The sequence below is a fragment of the Ostrea edulis genome, chromosome 9 (assembly GCF_947568905.1).
Source record: "Ostrea edulis chromosome 9, xbOstEdul1.1, whole genome shotgun sequence".
Lineage (NCBI taxonomy): Eukaryota > Metazoa > Mollusca > Bivalvia > Ostreida > Ostreidae > Ostrea > Ostrea edulis.
The window spans coordinates 53,056,373-53,079,125 of NC_079172.1; the positions used below are offsets into that span (position 1 = coordinate 53,056,373).

Below are 22,753 nucleotides of genomic sequence, written 5' to 3' on the forward strand. Positions count from 1 at the left end.
TCACTGGTACATACATGTACTATACTGACACGCGAAAGAAAAGCATCCCCATTTATACGTCATCAATTTTTATGTGACTTACTCTAAATTCACTGCGTTATCCAATAGAATAAATGTGTATCTTCTATGAATGATATTGTAAAAATCAAATTATATAGTTGAACGAAATGATACGAATAATACGAAAACTGGAGGTTGCGTTCTTCTTTCCGTTTAGTATAATAAATCTATTAGTGGTCTTTAAAAATACTACAAATAAAGAAAAAAATCAATCGCAATTTTTTTAAATTGAATTATGTGTTTACAACAAACACGAACTGAGTAAAACATGTATGTAAACATAATACATCCCAGTAAAAGAGGACAGCACTACAGCATACAAACTCATCTCTTTTCATTGTAGAAATTTGACAGTACACATGTACATATATGTTTAGGACCTTCGTGTCAATTATGCTGTCAAAATTAAATTCATACAGAAAATGGAAAACAGAACTCACCAAAAACACACCGAAACTCAAATTCACTTTAAGATAATGAACTGCAAATAGCAGCTATGACTTTATATGATTTTTATTTTATGCCATTGTAAAAGTTGAACGGCTTTGACATAATAAAACACTAGCCATCCTGAATGTTGTTATTCCTCAATATCACTAAGAAGCACTGTATCCAGAGAATGCGTAAGGATATGGCGGAAGGTAACTAGTACAATTTGGTCCGGGAACTTGATTTTGTAAAAGTCTCAAAATATTACAGGCTGCCATGCTCTCTGATTTTGAATCTGCCGTTTCACTGTCACGTGATCTATCCCGTTTGTACTTAGTCCGTCTGTTTTGAAACCAAACTTTTACCTGTAAAAAAATTTATGAGGCTCTTGAAATCATTGGTTTGAAAATTTACAGTAGTTAAGGACATTGGCAAATCTACCGAATTTATGATACATGTACAAGTTTTAGATAAAAACATATTGACATTAGCAGCTATGCTGCACACTATCGTGGTACATTTTTCCTATGAAGCCATGCATTCCAATAAAATATTCCAATGAAATATAGAATTGCCTACAGTTTCTCAATTTCTTCTTTTAGAGTTCACCTGTTGATATTTATCGAATACTGTTATATGATTTATACTCAATGAAATTAGTCAATGGTTGGTATGAACATATACATGTATAATGCATCAAAGTGGATTGCAAATTAGTTCCCATTTCACATAAATGTCGAGTTCTAATCAGTTCGACAAAGGAGTGATCAGTTGACCACCGTTGATTAGTCTAATAATTGTCACCAGAAATCAAATACCTATTCTAATCTTAAAGAACCTGAATGGTCTAAATCTTTTCTTTTAGAATGCATTGTCTTAATTGCCAATGGCCTTACGGTCTTTAGAACGCATATATTAATTCTGATTTACTAATACAAAGCAATAAAGTTGTAACCGAAATATAATTTTCGTTTTGCAGAGAAAATGGTAAAGGGTAGTTGTCCACGAATCTATGTAATGACGGATTTGTTTTATCCTCCCGAAAATTACAAGCAAATGTGGAAGTTAAATTGTATTTGAAAGACATGTACCTGAGTTTCTGACAGCTTAAGCTGTTTCGCTAGTTGTGTTCTTTCCTTTCCGACTAGGTACTGGTTCCTCTGAAATTCTTTCTCCAGCTGAAACAGTTGTTCTGAGGAGAAAGTCGTTCTGGCACGTTTAGGACGATCTAGATCAAGGGCTTTAGGGAAGACGAGTTCCTTTATACCGCCATGAGCATCTGTTTATAACAAGAAATTAAATTTTATCGTAGTATTTATTAAAGACACTTCCATCCAAACATGCACGAACCAGAAAAATCCCACTCTGTATATAAAAGTATGACGTTAGTCATGCAAACAATCTTACAGGTAGTTATAATCGCAGCATCTAACTAACACACATAAAATATCACAATGTATAAAATACTATATACATGTATAAACCTGATGAAGAAATAAACTAGTAGAGTATATTCAATCACAGGAATCGATTATTTTATGAAAGGTGAAGATAACGAACAGTGATCAATCTCATAACTCCTATAAGGAATACAAAATAAAGAGTTGGGCAAACACGGACCCCTGGACATACCAGAGGTGGGATCAGGTGCCTCGGAGGAGTAAGCATCTCCTATCGACCGGTCACACTTGCCGCGAGCCCTATGTCTTAATCAGGTAAACGGAGTACTGGTAGTAACCCGTAGTCAAAATCAGAGTTCCAAGAACGTATCTGTAATAATAATAGTAAATGTTTTAGGGGGTGCTATGGCATAGACCCGTACTATTAATATTACAGACAAAATTACCGGTTTTCCTGTGATTAGATCGGCTTTGTAATATTTTTATTTTATACCTATAGTTATATACAGTATATGTATCTAACACACAGTATATAACTATTTGTTAGATACTGCACAGAACAGTATATTATACAATTATTGCTGTTTTTGAAGTCAATACGATGATTTAGACACCTGAGGAGTACAATATTCACCGAGCCCGAAGGGCTCGGTGAATATTGTACTCCTCAGGTGTCTAAATCATCGTATTGACATCAAAAACGGCAATAATTGTTTTATTAAATGATTAAAAAACCTTCAAGATTGTTCTTTGCTGTAATTGTAAGTTTCAACGACCTATTTTTGGTCCTATGTGGAAAAAATAATGCCTTATGTTCACCTGGAAGGTCACGTGCAGGTAAACATAACGTAGTATGATTTCTACATTGTTGGATCTCAGCCAATTAGAGAGCTAGGACTTATTCAATCATATAATAAAACACTTTATTGATGGCATCACTACGCATTATTTAGCCATCCTATAAATGAAGGAAATACGGGATGAATTAAACGTTTATAAGATGTGAATGGTATATCATTACATTTTTCTCTATTAAGTTTAACTTGAAAAATAATTGACGGTGTATAGAACTTCTACAAATTAATGACTACAGGATATAAAATGGACGCTGAAATCAATTTGGCTTCTTTTATACCACCAATCACTGCCAATTAGATTCGCCTTTCATAACAAACATTATCAAAATATAAAACTGCACCAGTTCCCCCTCTCACTGTATTGTGAACTTCTAAGTTCAAATACCACCCAAGGAAATTTCACTCCATCAACCACGCTTATCAATGATGATATCTACGGAGAACAAATCATATTTTTCATTCAAAAAGTATTTGTATCTCTTTCAAGAGTATTAGGTTCTACCAGCTTTATTCAGGGGCGTCTTTTTTCCTCACGAAAGTTGGTAGACTGCATTATATTGGAGATTGTGTCGATGAAACATGAACGCTTAAATCTAATTATTTATTGATTCGGCTAGCTTTGCATTATTATTTCTGTAAATATTATACACGTACTGGGTGGTAGCTGAACTCAAAACTTGCGATTGAAAATTGATGATTTTATTGTTCTGGAATTAATCGTATAATTGCTTTCGTTGATGCAATCGGATTCCTCATGGATTCGAAAGAAGTTTCCTAAAATGTTCAAGAGTATCTCTTTCTGAAGGAGAAAGCTGAACAAGTGTCGAAAGGCTGGATTTTCTTCTCCTTCACATCCTCTTGGTCCTTAGGAACAGTATTCTAGGAATATTTCATCATCCATAGGGTAGAGGTTCTAACGTAATGTCCGGAGAAGTTGCGGATGAATATCGTAATTAGCCTTTTTCTGATGTCTGGTTCTGTGTGTGTCTGGTTTTCTTTTCTTTCTCTTTTTTTTTTTTTTTTTTTTTTGTTGGTGAGCCAGTTCAAATGACCACTATATTTAACTACGTAATCCACTTTTTCATTCTTCAGTGACTGAGGTTCCAACTTAATCTTGAGAGATTTTGCTTGTTACGAATGATTAACATTTTCTGACATCTGCAATGAATTTGGTTATCTGATGTCTTCCCAGCTAAACGTCATAGTACATATAACAGCACTAATATAGAGGAATGTGATTCGGCTTATTTAGCTAAACCTATATTACAGTAATACCTTATAATCATAGTGTACATCAACTGTAAAGGAAAGTTTGGATTGTTAATGATCCGTACGATATGTCATTCTTTACTTCTGATACATAAATCTGAGAATTGTGAAATCCCTGTATAACGCCTTCAGACAAAAAATGCCTCCTGTGAGTTGGATTCACTGTATGTAAAATAAAACATGTAAAGGTACATGTGTATGTCCGGGCGGTGGTGTGATAATATCACATCGTGTATTTAGATAAAACGAAGGTCTTTTTAATGATATTACACATTCCCATATCACAAGATGTTTAAATGAGTTATTTAAGTGTCGATATCTTCAAAAATCATACAGATCGTTTAAATATTCCCCTTCCTAAAAATACATGTATATACCACCATTAGTATTGGTTTTGACTCTTTGAAATAGTGGACATGACGAAAAATTTTCAGTTGATTTAAAAACTGTAAAATTTACATATTGAATTTTAAAAAAAAACAATATGTAGTCATTAACGACACAAAATCGGATTTATTTATTGTCATTAAAAAGTGGGCGTACCTCAGGGAAGTGTATTAGGACAACTACTCTCTCTTTCTCATCTACATAAACGACATTGCTCTTCGTAGTGAAGGAGTAATTGTTCGCAGATGACACATCCTTTTATGGTTGTTATAGTTGAAACCTCTCTTTAAATATTGTATTGAAAATGCATTGAATTCATCAATATTACTTAATAATTATCTCGGTAAAATTGATAAATGACCAAATAAGTGACTCGTAAATTTCAATCCGTCTAAAACAGATTGCATGACAATTACTTTATTTAAAAAAAAAACATAGAAAGGAAAAACCTTTTTATCCATCACACATTTTCTACGATGTCCATCTAACTGAAGTTGATTTTCATAAACATTTTGGTGTTACAGTTGATTCCTATAAACATTAAGGTGTACAGTTGCCAGTGATATATATATCATGGACTCTACATTTCAATGAAGTATGATCAAAAGCCCAAATATGATGTGAACACTAAAATTCACTCTGACCGGAGCACCTTACAAAATAGCTGTTTCTTTTTCGTTAGACCCATACTAGAATATGCAGACATCGTTTGCGACAAACCAAATTATTTATCTCAATATACTGGCATCTAGATACCTTTTACATGATGAAAATGGATTATAAGCTCTCCATCTCAGTCGGCGAAATCACTGTTTACTTCAGCTTCAAGAATATATCCTAAAAAGCCCACGACTATCTAGTAGATACCCTCGTCTCATCATCACTACAACACCAGACAGTCTAATTCTTTGTACGAAATTCAAGCTATAGAGCACAACTATATTTCAATTTATTTTCCTTTAGGTACTATACACAAACTAACACATATCCAATGTCATTCATTTGTATCTAGTTTCAGCCTACTCAAACTTCCAAGCTATTTTTATTTGTTTTGATGGATACTTTCAACATTGAATGAAAATTCAGATATATTATATTATCCAAAAATCTTTCCAATTTTTAGGTATAGATTTTCTGTTTAATATTTGTGAAAATGCATACTGTATATAAGCTAACCATTTATAGGTAAGGTAATTCCACCCCTCTAGAATTATAGGTTTAGTTTTATATTTGATTGTTGATTCTTCAAATAATATATCTTAGTAACAAATAAAAATGATAAAATAAGTATGTTGTGGTATTAATAAAATTTTTATCAATTAGCACATATATAGGCCTACCTGTTATCAACGCCAGAAAATTGCAATTTTCCTTAAACAGCATTATCAAAATTTCACAAAAACTAGTTTAAACGATATAATAGTATTCATAACAATTTCATGAAACTGTTAAAAAATATACAAAATGTTTGTGAAAAATAAAGGAAATCTATCGCATGATGGACTTGATAAATAATGTAATAAAAACAGAGTTATTGCCCTTGGCTTCAAGGTTTTGAAGCATATAATTAATCATACACGACCCTAACTAAATTTGTGTTCCTCTCATGCATAAATCTTATTAATTAAATCATTGACTTTGCGAAACCTTATGACGTCACAGGAGGGTGGAACTACGTTTAACACGGTCCATATGATATATCATACACGTATATCTATATACAGCTTCCAACTCCAGAAAATTAAACATTTATAAGTTTCATTTCACTCCCTAAAATGTTGCACATTTTACAATTAATGGGTTATTTTTTTTTTTTTTTTTGGTGTGGGTTTTTTTTGGTTTTTTTTTTTGTTTGTTTGTTTGTTTGGGGGTTTTTTTTGTTTTTTTTTTGTGATTTATTGTGTTTTTTCATACTTTTCACACTGTATGAGAAAAAGAGAGAGAAAGGGGAGGGGAGAGATTTAAATTTGTCTAGGACTCCCACAGCTCATCAGAAGATTTCTTTTCTTTTTTGTCATTTTTATGGTAATTTGACGGTTTTATGTACATGTAATGATTTTGTGGTGGATAACAGCTCATTCAAAGAGATATTAATTATTGTTTGCACACCTTATACTTTTTACCTGTACGTTTAATTTGTTAACGCGCTTCATGACGTGTGAAGCGTCGCAGTTTACACACTCTTGGATTTTCAAAAGTGAAATCTATTTCTTAAATGCATGGTAATAATTTGCCATTTTATTCATCATTATGATGCAATGACTTGATGCGTCAACCTTTCATTAACTCGTAATTACGATGTCTTTTCTCGTTATAACGAGATCTTTTCTTCTAATTTAATAAAGAAAACTTTACATGTAACCCATAATTACGATATGTTTTCAAATATCAATGAAGAACTCCTATTGAACGCTTATTGAAGAGCTTTGAATATATTAATTAATTTGATGTTTTGTCAGTATAAACCTGTGTTGTTTCAATGTATACCTCTTAAAAACTAGCATTAAATTGTTATGGAATTTCTGACATTTGTATAAAGTTGAAAAATATGAAATATAAATACAGGTATACAAAATTACAATTTAAAAATCACAAATACATCTAAAATGTGAAAGCATTGCGATAATCGGTTCCCTTTGTTCAATATAGTGCGTGTTGTTATTTTAATTTCCAAATATTTATACATGTACAATTAAAGTTAATCCCAAGTGTCACTGTGCGAAAAAGGGGATAAAATGTTACCATATAAACTCTGACAGCGAGATTTACTAATGTTATTTCTTTTCAAGGTCTTCCAAACCTCATTTTTGTATTCTAGTATTTGTTACAATCGTCTTATAACTAGGAAATACAAAGCTGTGAAGTTATGATTTATCCTCATCATTGTATTTTCTCTCGTTAGTGTCAAATTATCAAATTCACGTAAAATACAATTTTGAATACATTTTCTGTATTAGAACCTGCACTTAAACACGAAAGGGGTGTAACGGAAGACAAAATCACATGAATATGTTGTAAACTCCAGCGGAATTAATCATATAATCCAAAATGCATATGTTGTAAACTCCAGCGGAATTAATCATATAATCCAAAATGAATATGCTAAAGTACTTTAGTCCCCTATCTTAATTTTCATTTGATTTACGAGTACACTGGGAAGAAATGTTGGCAAGTAGGTATACAACTGTATATTAGTAAATGTATCATCAAACTTATTTTCATAGCTAAATTCTTCATTTATGCTATAAAACAATAAGCATGCGATGAACAGTTTCTTTGTCTTAAGTTCATACTGATGTCATATCGTAGATAATATTCCAAAGTAGTGGTATAATGTTCAGCCAATCCTGAATGTGTGACCGTCAAGTCAAAACTTTGAGCGAAGACGAGCATTTATCTCATGTTAAAGCTGATATGAATTCATAAATATGCTGGAATTCTCAGTGTTTGTCATATTTCCCTGTTAATCTGCCATATTAGCTGTAAATTAGTAAAAACTCAAATTTTTTGGGATGAATTATAAAAAAGCGAAGATAATTAACGAACAATAATCAATCTCATCAATTTCACAAATAATACAAAATTCAGAGTTTAGGGTAAACACGTACCCCTTTGAAATATCAGAGGTGAGATCAGGTGTCAAGTTACTCCAGAAAGCTATCGGCTCAGCGTTATACTTTTAACCTATGATATCGTATAATGATTATATGCATTTTTTTCATTACATTTTATTTTTATATTCTTTCAATTTTATGCATACATTTTTATTACCGAGGTATATAAGGAGGTTAGGGACGTTACCCAAGGCTCTTACTTGTAGGGGTAGTGACTAGGAGGAGAAACATCCTCTGTTTACCTTATCGTATCTAAGATCTTAATTCAAACATCAAGCCACACACGCAAAATACAGCTATAAAAGTTGAACTGTGATTAAAAATAAAATCGACGAAATTTTCATTTACATGAGTTATGATTTTCATTCACGATATTTTACCACTTCAGATAAAAAAGATTATCTTGATGATCGTATACCATTTTATAAGAAGGGTGGCTGTACACTGATAATGTAGTGTAAAATCACCCTTTTGCATATTTTCTTCATTTATAAATTACATACTATCAGGAATGGTAAATCATTTCACAACACAAAATACATAAACGCATTAATTGCATTTAAACATACAAATTTCATTCACAAATATAAGTATTCAGAAAAAAAATTGCATGGAGTAAACCTGTGTTTGAATGTTTCTGTAATATATGTCACAATGATTACAGTCAGCTGGTGTACCGGTAATTTTGTAATGTGTCACAATGATTACTGTCAACTGGTGTACCGGTAATTCAGAAATATGTCATAATGATTACTGTCAGCTGGTGTACCGGTAATTTTGTAATGTGTCATAATGATTACAGTCAGCTTGGGTACCGGTAATTCTGTAATGTGTCATAATGATTACTGTCAGCTGGTGTACCGGTAATTCAGAAATATGTCATAATGATTACTGTCAGCTGGTGTACCGGTAATTTTGTAATGTGTCATAATGATTACTGTCAGCTGGTGTACCGGTAATTTTGTAATGTGTCATAATGATTACTGTCAGCTGGTGTACCGGTAATTCAGAAATATGTCATAATGATTACTGTCAGCTGGTGTACCGGTAATTCAGAAATATGTCATAATGATTACTGTAGGCTTTGATGTACCGGTAATTTTGTAATGTGTCATAATGATTACAGTCAGCTGGTGTACCGGTAATTCATTTACAGCTACAATAATATCGTATATCTGGCTCCATGATAATATACTAAAAATAAATATATGCCAACATTTCAAATCGACAAGATATTTATATTCATTATAAGTCCGTAAAATTAATGATTCACTACAGCAACGTAATATAAGAGTCTCAATATATGGTTATATATGAGCTACAGAAACACTTGAAGATGTTAAATACAAAACGAACAGCCAATCTTTCAAAAACATACTGAAATACATAACAGCAGGGGGCATATATAGTATTTGATAACAGACTAAAGTAAAACGAAATGAATACTTTGCACGCCATCTAGCGTCAATTCTGATAATGATTGTTGGTTTTTGCATCGGTGGTTGTTCGTTTAGCAACGGAGTCTGTTGATTCTGAAAATGAGTCTTTTGGTTTTGTTTTAAGCAATTTAATATGCCTATCATATATCATATATATGTTTTACATGAACTTCAATTTTGTGCCTAGTAGTGTTTGGTGTTTTTGATTCAACAATAGATAATATCAGCATAGTTTGAAAATTAAAATAACATGCATCCATTGTTGATATTAAACTTTTTTCTTTTTTTTTTTAGATTTGAATATTTTTCTTATAGCCAGCTATAATTTAAGTCGGTCACAGGTTGTTATTCATGGTACATCGGACAGTTTATTTAATTATTGATCACATGATAGTTCTTAGTCAGGGTGAGATGTGATTTGGATTTAGATATTGAATTAGTGGTTGCATTAGCACATCAGCTGAAATTTGGACATCCAGACTTCATAGGTATATACTAATCGGGTGTATGCATGAAATGAGTATAAGAGGAGTACGACTTTTAAAAATATCATTCCACAATGATTGATTCAGAAATCAGTTAATCGATAATATCTAAACCCATCAGGATTCTAGTACCATGCATTTGGTAAGAATGTGTTGTCTGGACAGGCTCTTGTTATCTATGCTTTAATTCTTAATGATGTGACTTGATTAAAGAAAGGTAATTCTATTTATTACATTGATGAAATCATATATCGTCGAGTTATTTCCTTTGTCATGCCTATCTGTGATTTTATGTCATGTGTGTCATTCGTAGGTTGTATATGTTTAAAGTGTGGTGTTTCTTAATTCCCAATCCTTTAAATAGTCGAACTATATTTATCAAGATCCATATGTTTATTGTTCACATTCATGAGCAAATGACATTTGTTAAACAACTAAACATATTGAAGGCAAAAACATTGGATATGTGAATATCTATTGCAGATATGGTATACGGATTCATATTGATCGAAATAAACCTTGTAACCTTTTTATATGAATGTGATATGAACCTTGTAACCTGTTTATGTGAATGTGAAATAAACCTTGTAACCTGTTTATGTGAATGTGAAATAAACCTTGTAACCTGTTTATGTGAATGTGATATGAACCTTGTAACCTGTTTATGTGAATGTGAAATAAACCTTGTAACCTGTTTATGTGAATGATACAGTGTATACCGCGTTATCATATATTGCTATTTTATGTCATCAGCATAAGTAGTGCATGATCTCTTAGCATTTATTACATTTTTGTTTTTTAGAACTTGTTCCCAATCCTTTTGATTTGATCAATAAAATATGTTTAAAACAAAACATATCTACTACAAATAAGATAAGATAAGAGTTTTTACTTCGCATTTTATCTAAATTATTCCAAACTTGTATAATGTTTTACTCATACGTACACGTGTACGTACACGTGTACAATATGTTTTGGGGTTGTTTTTATTTTGGGCAATGCATGGTGTTTTACAATGTGATTTCATTTGTTTCTCAACCCCCCTACCTTACTTTGTTCCAGTCCAGCTAGAAATCATTCAGGTGAAAACAGTTACCTCTGAGGTATAGATGGGTAGAGTAAATGAACGGAGAAACATGTAGATATTTTTATAAATAATTCATGTCAGCTTTAACATGATTACAATTGTTTAACGTCAAATGACTCGAGTGAGAAAATGATAATTTTTCTTCGTTTTTAACCATAGTGTAAGTAAATATTTTGTTTCGAAACTATATCAACATTTTAAAATTCAGATTTTGACTTTGACTTACCATATTAATTGCATTTGTTATATATACACAGTCACGAACAATGAAGTAAAGACTCAAACTTTATCGCGCCATGATAAGTAGGCCGGTGTGAAGCGTTGCTGTTCGTACTCTCATGTATTTTTAAAAGTGAATTTTTTTTTTCATATTTACATTTTACTTTTATTCTGTCGGAATATTCTCAGTCGTTTAAATAGTCGTATTATATTTATCAAATTTATCAAGATAGATATAGATAATTATTCTGTCGGAATATTCTCAGTCGTTTAAATAGTTGTATTATATTTATTAACTTTATCAAGATTCATACGCACGTCGTTCACATTCATGAGGAAATGGTTTTCTTTGGAAATTATAATTCTTAATGACTTTTTGTATATCAGAAACGCGCCTTTCTCATAGGGATTAATGTTAAACTCTATGACAGATATTTCTTATATGTTTTATCAATTTTTAGAATTCTTTCGGTGAATCACTTTGTATGTGAATTATCTTTCATTTAATATCAAGTTTTGTGTTACATAACAATTTTAAATTCTTCAAAAAATGGTGATATTTTGCGTCGGATACCTTAAAAAGAGTCTGAAACTTATGAGAGATCTAGTAAATCATGCTTGCAACAAACAATGCTATTTTAAATTCTGAAGGAATGTAATTTTAAAATGAAAAGCGATCTTATTGAAATCTTATCCATGGCCAGTTGAGTGTTTTGTGATTGAATCTTGACCCTCCAAATTGGGTCTCTGGAACAGAAAAGTCCTTTACGGAGTGTAAAATTTCAGTCAAAATTGAATTCTCTATTCAAAATACTGTCTATAAGAAATTAAAGAATGTCTTGTGGCTAAAATACGAGATTCTTGATTTTCTTTTTGAAATCAGTGGTGAATAAAGGTCATATTCTACAACGCATACAGCCAGGGCATACCTTAAATCATAGCCAAATATCACAGCCTTAATTCCTGATTTTCTGTCTAAATCAATTAAATAACGAATTGATGATATCTTGGCATTCTATCTTTTAAAGTCATTAAAATCAACCGATTTCATATCCAATTAGATACAAAACCTTGTTTCAATCATCAGCGACGAAAGAAGTAATAAGTGTAAATATTTTCTCATACGAATTCAAATGGATTTTTCGATTGGAGTGAAATGAATACACCACGTTGGTTTTTAGGTGATATCCAGCTGCTACAGGTCTTCTCGTGTAAATGAAATGACATTTTGAGAAAAGTAACACACATAAACACAATAAAATTAAATCTAATGAAATATAACTCAGCAGGGCGGAGAAGGCGGACCGCGGGTCCTTAAGCGCAGTAGTTAATTTAGAAACGCGATGTCAATAACTGTACTACACATCTATACATTTGTAAAGGGGTAATCAGGTATGTATCGTCTTGTGAATCGAACAACTTTCTATTTGTGTAGTCTTTATGGTGCATTACGTCGAAGAAAAGCAATTCTCTCATATTGTGTCATTGATGTAATGTTTTGAAAAGAAAATCCGATCAATCGACCATGTCTCACTTTAATGTTTTAGTAAAACAATGCAGTAAAGAATTAACCTCTTCTCACCCTCCATAATTCATGTAATTGATAAACTATGTGTGCATGTAATTAAAATCATTTTTAATTGGATGAATCAAAGTAATTATTGATATCTGAATTATGTCCATAAGAAATATCTTCAGATGTGGAGTTCTAGAAAACGACGGTCGACATCCCAATGTGAACTAAATCATTGAATCTTTACTAATTAACAAAATACAGATCAAGATCAAAATATTTACATTTTCAATGTTTTTGCTATCGATATCTTTACCAGTTGAAGCCATTTTCTCATGAATGTGAACAAGGAGCGTGTGAATCTTGATAAATATAGAACGACTGGAAATTCCGACAGAAATGTAACTGTAAAAACATGTATAGGCATCAACTGCAACACCGCACGACAGCATGCTGGCCTAACGCGTAGCAGTTCATACCCAAAACTGTATTTTCAAAACTGAAATTTATTTCTTATAAGAAGCCGCCTGTCGTTAGTGGTGGTGTATACGACATCAGAACAATATGACAGACAGGTACTTGTATTCAGGTTCTCTTACCTTGAACCTTAATAGTTTGGCAGTAATCTGGATAGTCCAGTGGTTTGTCCGTGGTTCCCTGTTCCTCTGCGAGATGCCCATCTCTATTCGTGAGGTAATTGTAAGAGTTAAAGTCAGGTGTTTGGTTGTATTCCATAGTTTGAAGTTTTAGACAAGCACAATTATCATGAAGAAAGAAGACAGCATTTCTTTAACATTCACTTAAAACATAATTGAAATATCTCAGTTGTGTCACACATTGATATCATGAAATTAATGAGTCAAACGATGAAACCCCCAGACTCATGTTATTCTGATCGCATGACTACCAATCATTTAGCTTCAACCCCGCCTCCTTTTCTCAGTCGTTCATTTGGGCACGCGATAGCGATACACCTCCATTTAAACGACGATTATTTCATTTTGAATATGTTGTTGAAGAAAGGGATCACGTTCAGTATAAATTCCTGATAGATTTATTAATTCTGTTGCTTTACAAGCTCTTTACATGTATAGCAATCAAGGGAGCGATATATACTGACGAGGAAGGGTTTGCATTCAGTATATATACAATGATAATTTAGATTATTATTATAACTATATGATATCATAATGTGTTATGAAGAAGTGTAATATTACATTGCATCATGAAGAAGTCTGGTATATTACACTGCGTCATGAAGAAGTCTGGTATATCACACTGCGTCATGAAGAAGTCTGGTATATTACACTGCGTCATGAGAAAGTCTGATATATATATATATATATATATATCACACTGCGTCATGAAGAAGTCTGGTATATTACACTGTGTCATGAAGAAGTCTGGTATATCACACTGCGTCATGAAGAAGTCTGATATATTACACTGCGTCATAAAGAAGTCTGGTATATTACACTGCGTCATGAAGAAGTCTGGTATACTACACTGCGTCATGAAAAAGTCTGGTTTACTACACTGCGTCATGAAGAAGTCTGGTATACTACACTGCGTCATGAAGAAGTCTGGTATATTACACTGCGTCATGAAGAAGTCTGGTATATTACATTGCGTCATGAAGAAGTCTGATATATTACATTGCGTCATGAAGAAGTCTGGTATATTACACTGCGTCATGAAGAAGTATGGTATATTACACTGCGTCATAAAGAAGTCTGGTATATTACACTGCGTCATGAAGAAGTCTGATATATTACATTGCGTCATGAAGAAGTCTGGTATATTACACTGCGCCATGAAGAAGTCTGGTATATCACACTGCGTCATGAATAAGTCTGGTATACTACACTGCGTCATGAAGAAGACAGGAACTTAGTAGCAAGAAGATACAGACGTCCAATCACGTATCTACCAACTCTGATCTTTTAAGCGAGCTTCTATGTCAATGGCGTTGAATTAAATGTGTCAGTTTTATGTCTCTATTTAAAGATAATTTTAGCAATCTTGCTCTAATATAAGGAAAATATTTCAAAGAAGTTTAAGATTTTCTGAGTTCCTTGTACATGTGTTTTATTTTACTTCAAAATTTCCAAAGAGTTCCACCATTTTGCAGAACTTATAAAACACGTTCTTCCACGGTCGGGAACCATTCCAGACCTTAACTCCGGAAAACATTTGGAAATGTCAACCTAGAAGAAGGATTTTAAATGGGCATGGAAGGAAACATAGCTTCATAAGAAATATTTATATTCTATATCAGTAGATAATATGAGAAAATCAGTACAGACCAAAAAATATATTTGTTTTCTCACATTATCACCAGTGTGAGATCGACTTTACCCATGTGAGACAGCCATGTGAGATTTTTCTGTCTCACACTGCTGTGACGTCATTTGATTGTGACGTCATATATTTTCTATGATTTACGTTACACGGTGAAGATTTACGTTACACAGTGAAGTAAAAATATTTTGCATTGTTATCTTTAAATTTTAATGTAGTATAGCTTTCTGGTGGACAACCTTGGGATTTTTAGTTTACACTTATAGTGTAAACCATTTTCGGGTATGCTCTTTCTGCCTATCTAATTAGTTTTTGCATCGAAGTTCAAATGAGGATTTTGATAATCTAAAATTTTCTGAAAGCTCCTAATTTTATGCACTAAACTGTAGTTAAAATGTGAGAAAAATAATCCTTCATTATTTACTCGTGTGGGATAGGGAAATTCCACCCCTGGAACAAGATTCGTTGTCTAGGACTCGGCAAAGCCTCGTCCAAGACTGCGAATCTTGTCCCCTCGGTGGAATTTCCCTATCTCACACTCGTACTAATGAAGGATTCTATTAATCACCTAGATACATGTACTGTAAACGCCTATTGTAGCCCCAACCCGGCTCCAGGGTCGCGGTGTGAGCGAAATAAATTTACACCAGATCAATTCGATAGATTGTGTCTGTTGTTTATATATAGAAGACTTTCAAAAATGAAATCCTGCTTTCAACTTCTGTTGCGGTCACATATTGGTCCCGGGGGGTGGGAGAGGGGAGGGGTCGTGAACAATTTTAGAGGTCAATCCTAAGAAACAAAGTAGCTACCAATACTCATATCTCATGCACTGGCTTATTTTTTCATTTGAAATTCACAATTTGGATTGTTAAACGTGAATCGTAACAATAAAACAAACTGATATTACAACAAATAAACTGAATATTGAATAAGCAATCTTACAATGTTGTCTCATAGTCGAAATATTGTTGTTTTTTCGAAAATTATTTTTATGATAGTTTGAATTATCAATTATGATGAAATGTTGATATTTCCTTTTACTGAAAATACACATAAAAATTATAAGAATCAAGAATTATTTTTATTCAATTATAGAGCTTTACTTATATCTTTTATTATGTTTTTATAACATTCACTTTACTAAGTCTGCAGAAATGTTCCCTTGACTAAGCAAAGTGCATTTCTTTTATATATAACAATGCGACATTTAACTATGTGCATGACAAAGTACAGAACTGTTGCAATCCTTTATATGTGTAACAGCGAAATTAATTGAGAAACACTGAACTACAAAAGGTTTTTTGGTCTCTATTAATCGAAGGTTGAAATCACCAAAGATCCAAATTTATAGATATCAAAGATAGAAAACTTATTGGATAATAACGTGAATTGAAATTAATGTATTTAACCTTTCCTACATAATACTGATTATGAGAAGCATTTAGACAATTTTAATTGCATTCAAAATAGGGTGAACAATTACACATTTCCTTCCGAAATAATATACAGTCCATTTAGAACTAGTCTACATTGTTTTTTGAATTTCTTTTTTATAACGTTTCCAGATAAAATGCTATCTGCTTCAATATAAGCCATGTCTGTCATGTATCGCTTATCATATGGTAAATTAAAAAATCAGGATAATTAAACGTGCCCATATTCTTGTTTTTTTCTGGTTTCCAACTTTTGACTTTGTTCATCTCCCGATTCATATTGCTGTTTGTGTTTGTTATAGATTCTTAAGCTATTTTTTTTAAAATCGTTTTACGCCTATCAGCGAAAATTTTCAGTACATGTAAACACCAACCACACGATTATATCCTTTAAAAGTCACATAGCAAAGTACTCGCGTGTCCGAACTGAGATTCAGAAGAAAGGACAAATGCAAGAGACGGAAGATCGAGAGAAGAAAGGGAATATATAAACACATGCAGAAGAATATTGATATAGGAAATTAACATTATCATTGGTTGGCGCTCAAAGTATGTTCTAATGAAATCAACAGAAGCTCTTACAGGTTAGATTTACTGGGGGTGGGAGGGGGGGGGGGGTCACAGGTGATCAAAACTGTAACATAATAACAGGGATGTCAATGAAATTTATTTTGAAAATTAACAGACAAATTTTAATTGGACAAGTGTCGAAAATATCAACACGATACATCATTTAATCGTCAAAGAAAAACACCCAAGGTGCTTTCACCTGGTGTTAGATGACATAAGAGTTCGCCTTGTACATACATGTATAACCCCGGGGAATTTTTCTCCTAGGAAAGCAGGAAATATTTATCTCCAGATGTATAGGTCCAAATTTGATATCTCATGAAGGAGAATAAATAAATGCAACCGAAAATAAAATAGAACAGTTTTGTAGATGCTTGCTGGATTTTTCTTCTTTCAGGATTAATAGTGAACATGCTATTCCTGACTTATTACATGACGCAACGATTGAGGCCATTGGAAGGGAAGACTGAAGTTCTGAAAGCGGGAACTGCCTTATCAGATAAACTGTTCACTTTCATATAATATATACAAACCAACCGTTTATTCCCTTTATTGTATATTTTGTAAGTTACGAACAGTTTACCAACTTGATTCCCTTTATAAATAGGCACTGTATGTATCATGTCCAGTTCAAAGGCCAGTACTTATAATCTCAAGATAAAATAATTGAAACGAGATACGTTGGTTATTGACTATATGTATACACATGTACATGTAAATATTCACATTCCCAATGGTGTTGCCTTTGATTTTTTTACAACTTGTAATGAGAGTCATTGTAAATATAAATATTTACCAATTACGTTGTAAGGAAAATAAATATAAGGGGACAAGAAAAAAATACAATAAGAGAAACATGAACGATTTAATGAGCTAAGTTCGTAAAATGAGGAAAGTGAGATTTTGTGGGAGGGGCAGCGTATAAAAGATCGCGGCACCCTGCTTGTGACAGGTCAAGAGGATTAGGTTAGGTTTATTGTCCGGGGTGTCAGAGGAGGGAGGGGGATTTAGTGTAGGTACAATAATTAAAGGCTGGCAGGTGGACACGTGTTTTGTTGAGGTCCGCAAACGCGGTACTCCATGTAGTAAAGTCATTTTACTTTTCCCCCGTAAAATGATAGAATCATTTTTTAAAAAAGGTCTGTCCATAAAAATCGCAATAGCTTTACAACGACATTACTTCATATAAATCTAAATCGTGTTGAGCGCTTCTGTGATGTTTATATTTCATGACTTATAATCACGAATGATAAAGATATCATAACATTATCAAAATATCCAATTATGTTTCATAGCGGTGAGACGTAGAGTAGTCATTGGCAATAGTTTTCCCGTCCTTGCATGGTGCATGTGAAAGTTCCTCATAAAACAAACCCCAGCATCGAAGCCTGTTTGTTCGTCTTTTCCCCCTGAAAGCGTCTGAGCACACTTGAAGAGGTTGAGCACCTTAGTGGTTACTGGAGTGGTTTGTTGCTAAATTGTTTCTCTCTGTTAGGACAGGGTCAGAACGGTTAAACAGCGTGCGAGTAAACACACTATAATGTTATCTGCACTCCGGGTGTATTCACGACAGAGAGGGGTATTTTATAAGTATACTACATATATGTAATAATACTTCAATGCATTGACTGTACATGTGCTGTACGTAAATGTACCGTATACATATATGTGATTATTTATTGTAGTCGATTTATGTTCATGGAATTTTACGCTCATGTACCTGGGTGTATAAATAACTCGCGTGCTAATTTTAAAAAAAATATATCAATATATATGTATATGTAGTGCCAGTTTAAATGTTGGAACTATATGAATAAATTTTGTATAATGCAGGTATAATTAAATAAGATCGCGCATCTCAGTCGAAAGGTCCATTATCTTTACTTCTAATGCTCGAACTTGTACAATATCTATACCCGTATTCAGTAACAGGATTGACGCTTTAAATTAAATTTATTCTCACACTATTTATTGTGAAAAATCAAACTCCGTCATTTGCAGCACTCTATATATATATACGTACGGTTGTCACCGAATATTGATTATAAATATACGAGGGCATGAACCGCGATGCTTTAGGTCAGCATACTTCATGGGCTTCATGCAGAGTTATGTTGGCGTGAAGCGTTGTTCATAACCTCATGTATTTTCAAAAAAATGAAATTTAATCTCAATATTTACATTTTACTTTCATTTAATTTCTGTCAGAATATTCCCAGACGTTGAAATAGTTGTACCAAATTTATCCACATACATAACGCACATTGTTCACATTCACGAGGAAATGATTACCATTTCAATTATAATACAGACAATGTAAATACATGTAGCATGAATAAAAAAAAACCCACCAACGTTTTCGAATAAACCCGCCGACTCCCAAGTGCACCCGACTTGCAAGAAATTCCCTTGTGGGGAAATAAAAAATCATCCTAGGAAAAATGAAATTCAAATTTCAAATATCTTAAAATTCTAAAGAAAATTTCAGTTTCGCATGGGAAATTTCTTTCCTTTCGGCATTTATAAAAATTCAACAATTCTCAATATTTCCATTAGATTTTAATTTCCTTTAGGAAAATTTATCTTTCCCTTCAAATGTCTTTTTCAAATGTGTATCAACTGTCAACTTTCAAATGCGTATCAACTGTCACAAAGTTGGTTTTGAATTCTGCAGACGATAGTCCAAAGAAGTAAAGCAATTCCCATTTGGAACTTCGAAGACATGTATAGTGTGTAAAAAAAATAAAAAATAAAAATTGGACTCCATTTACATACCTGGAAATACAAAATAAAATGATTTTCTTAACATGTTTTCTTTCATTTTTCATCTGCAGCAGTCTGTATAAAAGGAGAAAGAAACAAACATTTTAATTTACGCCAATGGACATTTCACGTAAATATTAAAAGATTATTCGATATATTTCATGATTTTAAAAAACTTTTCGGACAAAGACGTGCATGTTTTTAATGATGAAATTTAGGGTGGTCATCGATTACAAATCCGGTAGTCATTCGGTCTTCACGGTGTATATTTACGTGTATGTACCGTTTGAAATTCTGAGAGTTAGTTCACGACTCCCACTACTAGCTGTTAAGAACCCCTAGAAATTAGACGTTACAACGTGCATGTTTACACTTTATTTCGTTTTGTTAAGATTTACCTGTCGCTGAAGTTTAGAAAACCCCTCCCCCCAATTTACAGCAAAATAAACGGTGATTTAAATACAACAAAGAATGAATTTAAACTCTCAGTTCCAGACTTTCGTTTTTACAATTTAAATTGACATATCAATCGGTGTATGCATTATGTGCAATCAAGTTTTCCTTTCACCTCCACCCTGGTTACACTTTTATTAATATCCAAATTATTTTGCTGATCTAACCGCCCACTGCCGAGAGAAAAGTACAGCTAAAGGAGAAAATAAATCTAATTAGATATAGCTTTATAACTAAAACATATTTTGATTTCTCTTTATGAACTACTGCCTCCGTCATTTTGGTCGGCCACCCGCGCTACCCGACATTAACACAATTGGTCTCTCACAGGAAACAGCCTCGAGCTGACAGATGCGCTGAACGTCCTCGCATTGTGTATCCGCCTACCCTCACCAACCCCTCTCCCTAGAAGCCCAGCGGGGGAAATTGGAGAGCGCATCTTCTTTTTGTTTAGGATCCAATCAATTGTCATTTAATATCCATGTGGTATAAATTGGCTGAGTTAAGGGAAAAGACTGAACTGCCAATTTTCCGATTTTGTGGAAACTCTAACGGGGTCACTCTCTTATCCAGTGCATATGGCAGTCCCTAAATAGCAAATTAACACTGCATTCACTGAATATTATACAAATACAATTGAGTTTAGGTACACTAACTTCATTAATTACTCTCTATTTTCCTGCATCTAAACTACAAATGCACGCCTCGCCCCTGCTCATCTCAAGATACTCCGTACACTTTCTCTTTTTGTTCCTCAGATATTTGGCCTTGCAGCAACTACTCTGTCAGAGAAACATAAAGCAATCAATGTAAAGCGAAAGTGTTTGCCATTGAGAAACTTGCATCTATTGAATATGAAGAAGTTATACCCTGCATTCAAACACTAGAATTCTCTTTGTAACCTCTAGCAAGGAAAATCTGGTTGCAATCTGCCTACACATATGCAATTCCCTGTCCCAATGATTCATATACTGCCAGTCCAAATGATTCACACATATGCACTGTTATCATAAATGAGTTACACATGTATAGTTAGTCTAAATGATTTGTAGTAGTCAGTTGGGTTCAACTGCTGGTGACCAGATAGCTCATTTGGTAGAGCACTTGACTGGAGATTCAGGGGGTCCGGGTTTACACCCCCATCTGGACCATTGCATTTTCTCTCTTCCTGTTACATTTGGTGCCATAGACCAGTCCCTGGAACTAACAAATGAAAATGCCTGCCAGAGGATTAAGATCCTGGGTTGATGTCTTCAAGGTGTGAAGACGTTTAAGGAGAAATGTAGCTGTCAGCTGGTTCGATCACCGGTGGCCAGATAGCTCAGTTAGTAGAGCACCTCTTACTAGAGATTCAGGGGGCTCAGGTTCGAATCCCAGTCTGGTCTGTTGCATTTTCTCCCTTCCTGTTACGGATTCATACATTACGTCATGTACACTGTTAGTCAAAATGATTCATCTACAAATACTTAGTCTGAATGATTATCACATGTACACTGTCTGTCTGAATGATTATCACATGTACACTGTCAGTGAATAATTAACACATGTACACTGTCAGTCTGAATGATTCACACATGTACACTGTCAGTCTGAATGATTCACACATGTACACTGTCAGTCTGAATGATTATCACATGTACACTGTCAGTGAATAATTAACACATGTACACTGTCAGTCTGAATGATTATCACATGTACACTGTCAGTCTGAATAATTAACACATGTACACTGTCAGTCTGAATGATTAACACATGTACACTGTCAGTCTGAATAATTAACACATGTACACTGTCAGTCTGAATGATTAACACATGTACACTGTCAGTCTGAATAATTAACACATGTACACTGTCAGTCTGAATGATTATCACATGTACACTGTCAGTGAATGATTCACACATGTACACTGTCAGTCTGAATGATTATCACATGTACACTGTCAGTCTGTCAGTGAATGATTCACACATGTACACTGTCAGTCTGAATGATTCACACATGTACACTGTCAGTCTGAATGATTCACACATGTACACTGTCAGTCTGAATAATTAACACATGTACACTGTCAGTCTGAATGATTATCACATGTACACTGTCAGTCTGAATAATTAACACATGTACACTGTCAGTCTGAATGATTAACACACGTACACTGTCAGTCTGTCAGTGAATGATTCACACATGTACACTGTCTGTCTGAATGATTAACACATGTACACTGTCAGTCTGAATGATTCACACATGTACACTGTCAGCCCGAATGATTAACACATGTCCACTGTCAGTCTGAATGATTCACACATGTACACTGTCAGCCCGAATGATTAACACATGTCCACTGTCAGTCTGAATGATTATCACATGTACACTGTCAGTCTGAATGATTATCACATGTACACTATCAGTCTGAATAATTAACACATGTACACTGTCTGTCTGAATGATTAACACATGTACACTGTCAGTTTGA

The 22,753-nt window shown here is 33.5% G+C and overlaps 1 protein-coding gene across 1 annotated transcript; it reads right to left on the reverse strand.

The window, feature by feature from the left end:
* Positions 1-267: 267 nt before the first annotated feature.
* Positions 268-13,636, reverse strand: LOC125658678 (ventral anterior homeobox 2b-like). Its single transcript, XM_048890014.2, has 3 exons — positions 13,359-13,636; positions 1,581-1,768; positions 268-854 (listed from the first exon to the last, which is right to left on the reverse strand). The coding sequence occupies exons 1-3, from the start codon at positions 13,492-13,494 to the stop codon at positions 657-659; spliced, it is 522 nt and encodes a 173-aa protein (XP_048745971.1). The 5' UTR covers positions 13,495-13,636; the 3' UTR covers positions 268-656.
* Positions 13,637-22,753: the final 9,117 nt, after the last annotated feature.

Excerpts from the sequence above, each read along its gene's own strand:
- LOC125658678 (XM_048890014.2), bottom strand. The coding sequence starts at position 13,494 with ATGGAATACAACCAAACACCTGACTTTAACTCTTACAATTACCTCACG. Across the intron at positions 1,769-13,358 it reads CCAAACTATTAAGGTTCAAG|ATGCTCATGGCGGTATAAAG; the intron begins GTAAGAGAACCT and ends TGTTATAAACAG. Across the intron at positions 855-1,580 it reads TTAAGCTGTCAGAAACTCAG|GTAAAAGTTTGGTTTCAAAA; the intron begins GTACATGTCTTT and ends ATTTTTTTACAG.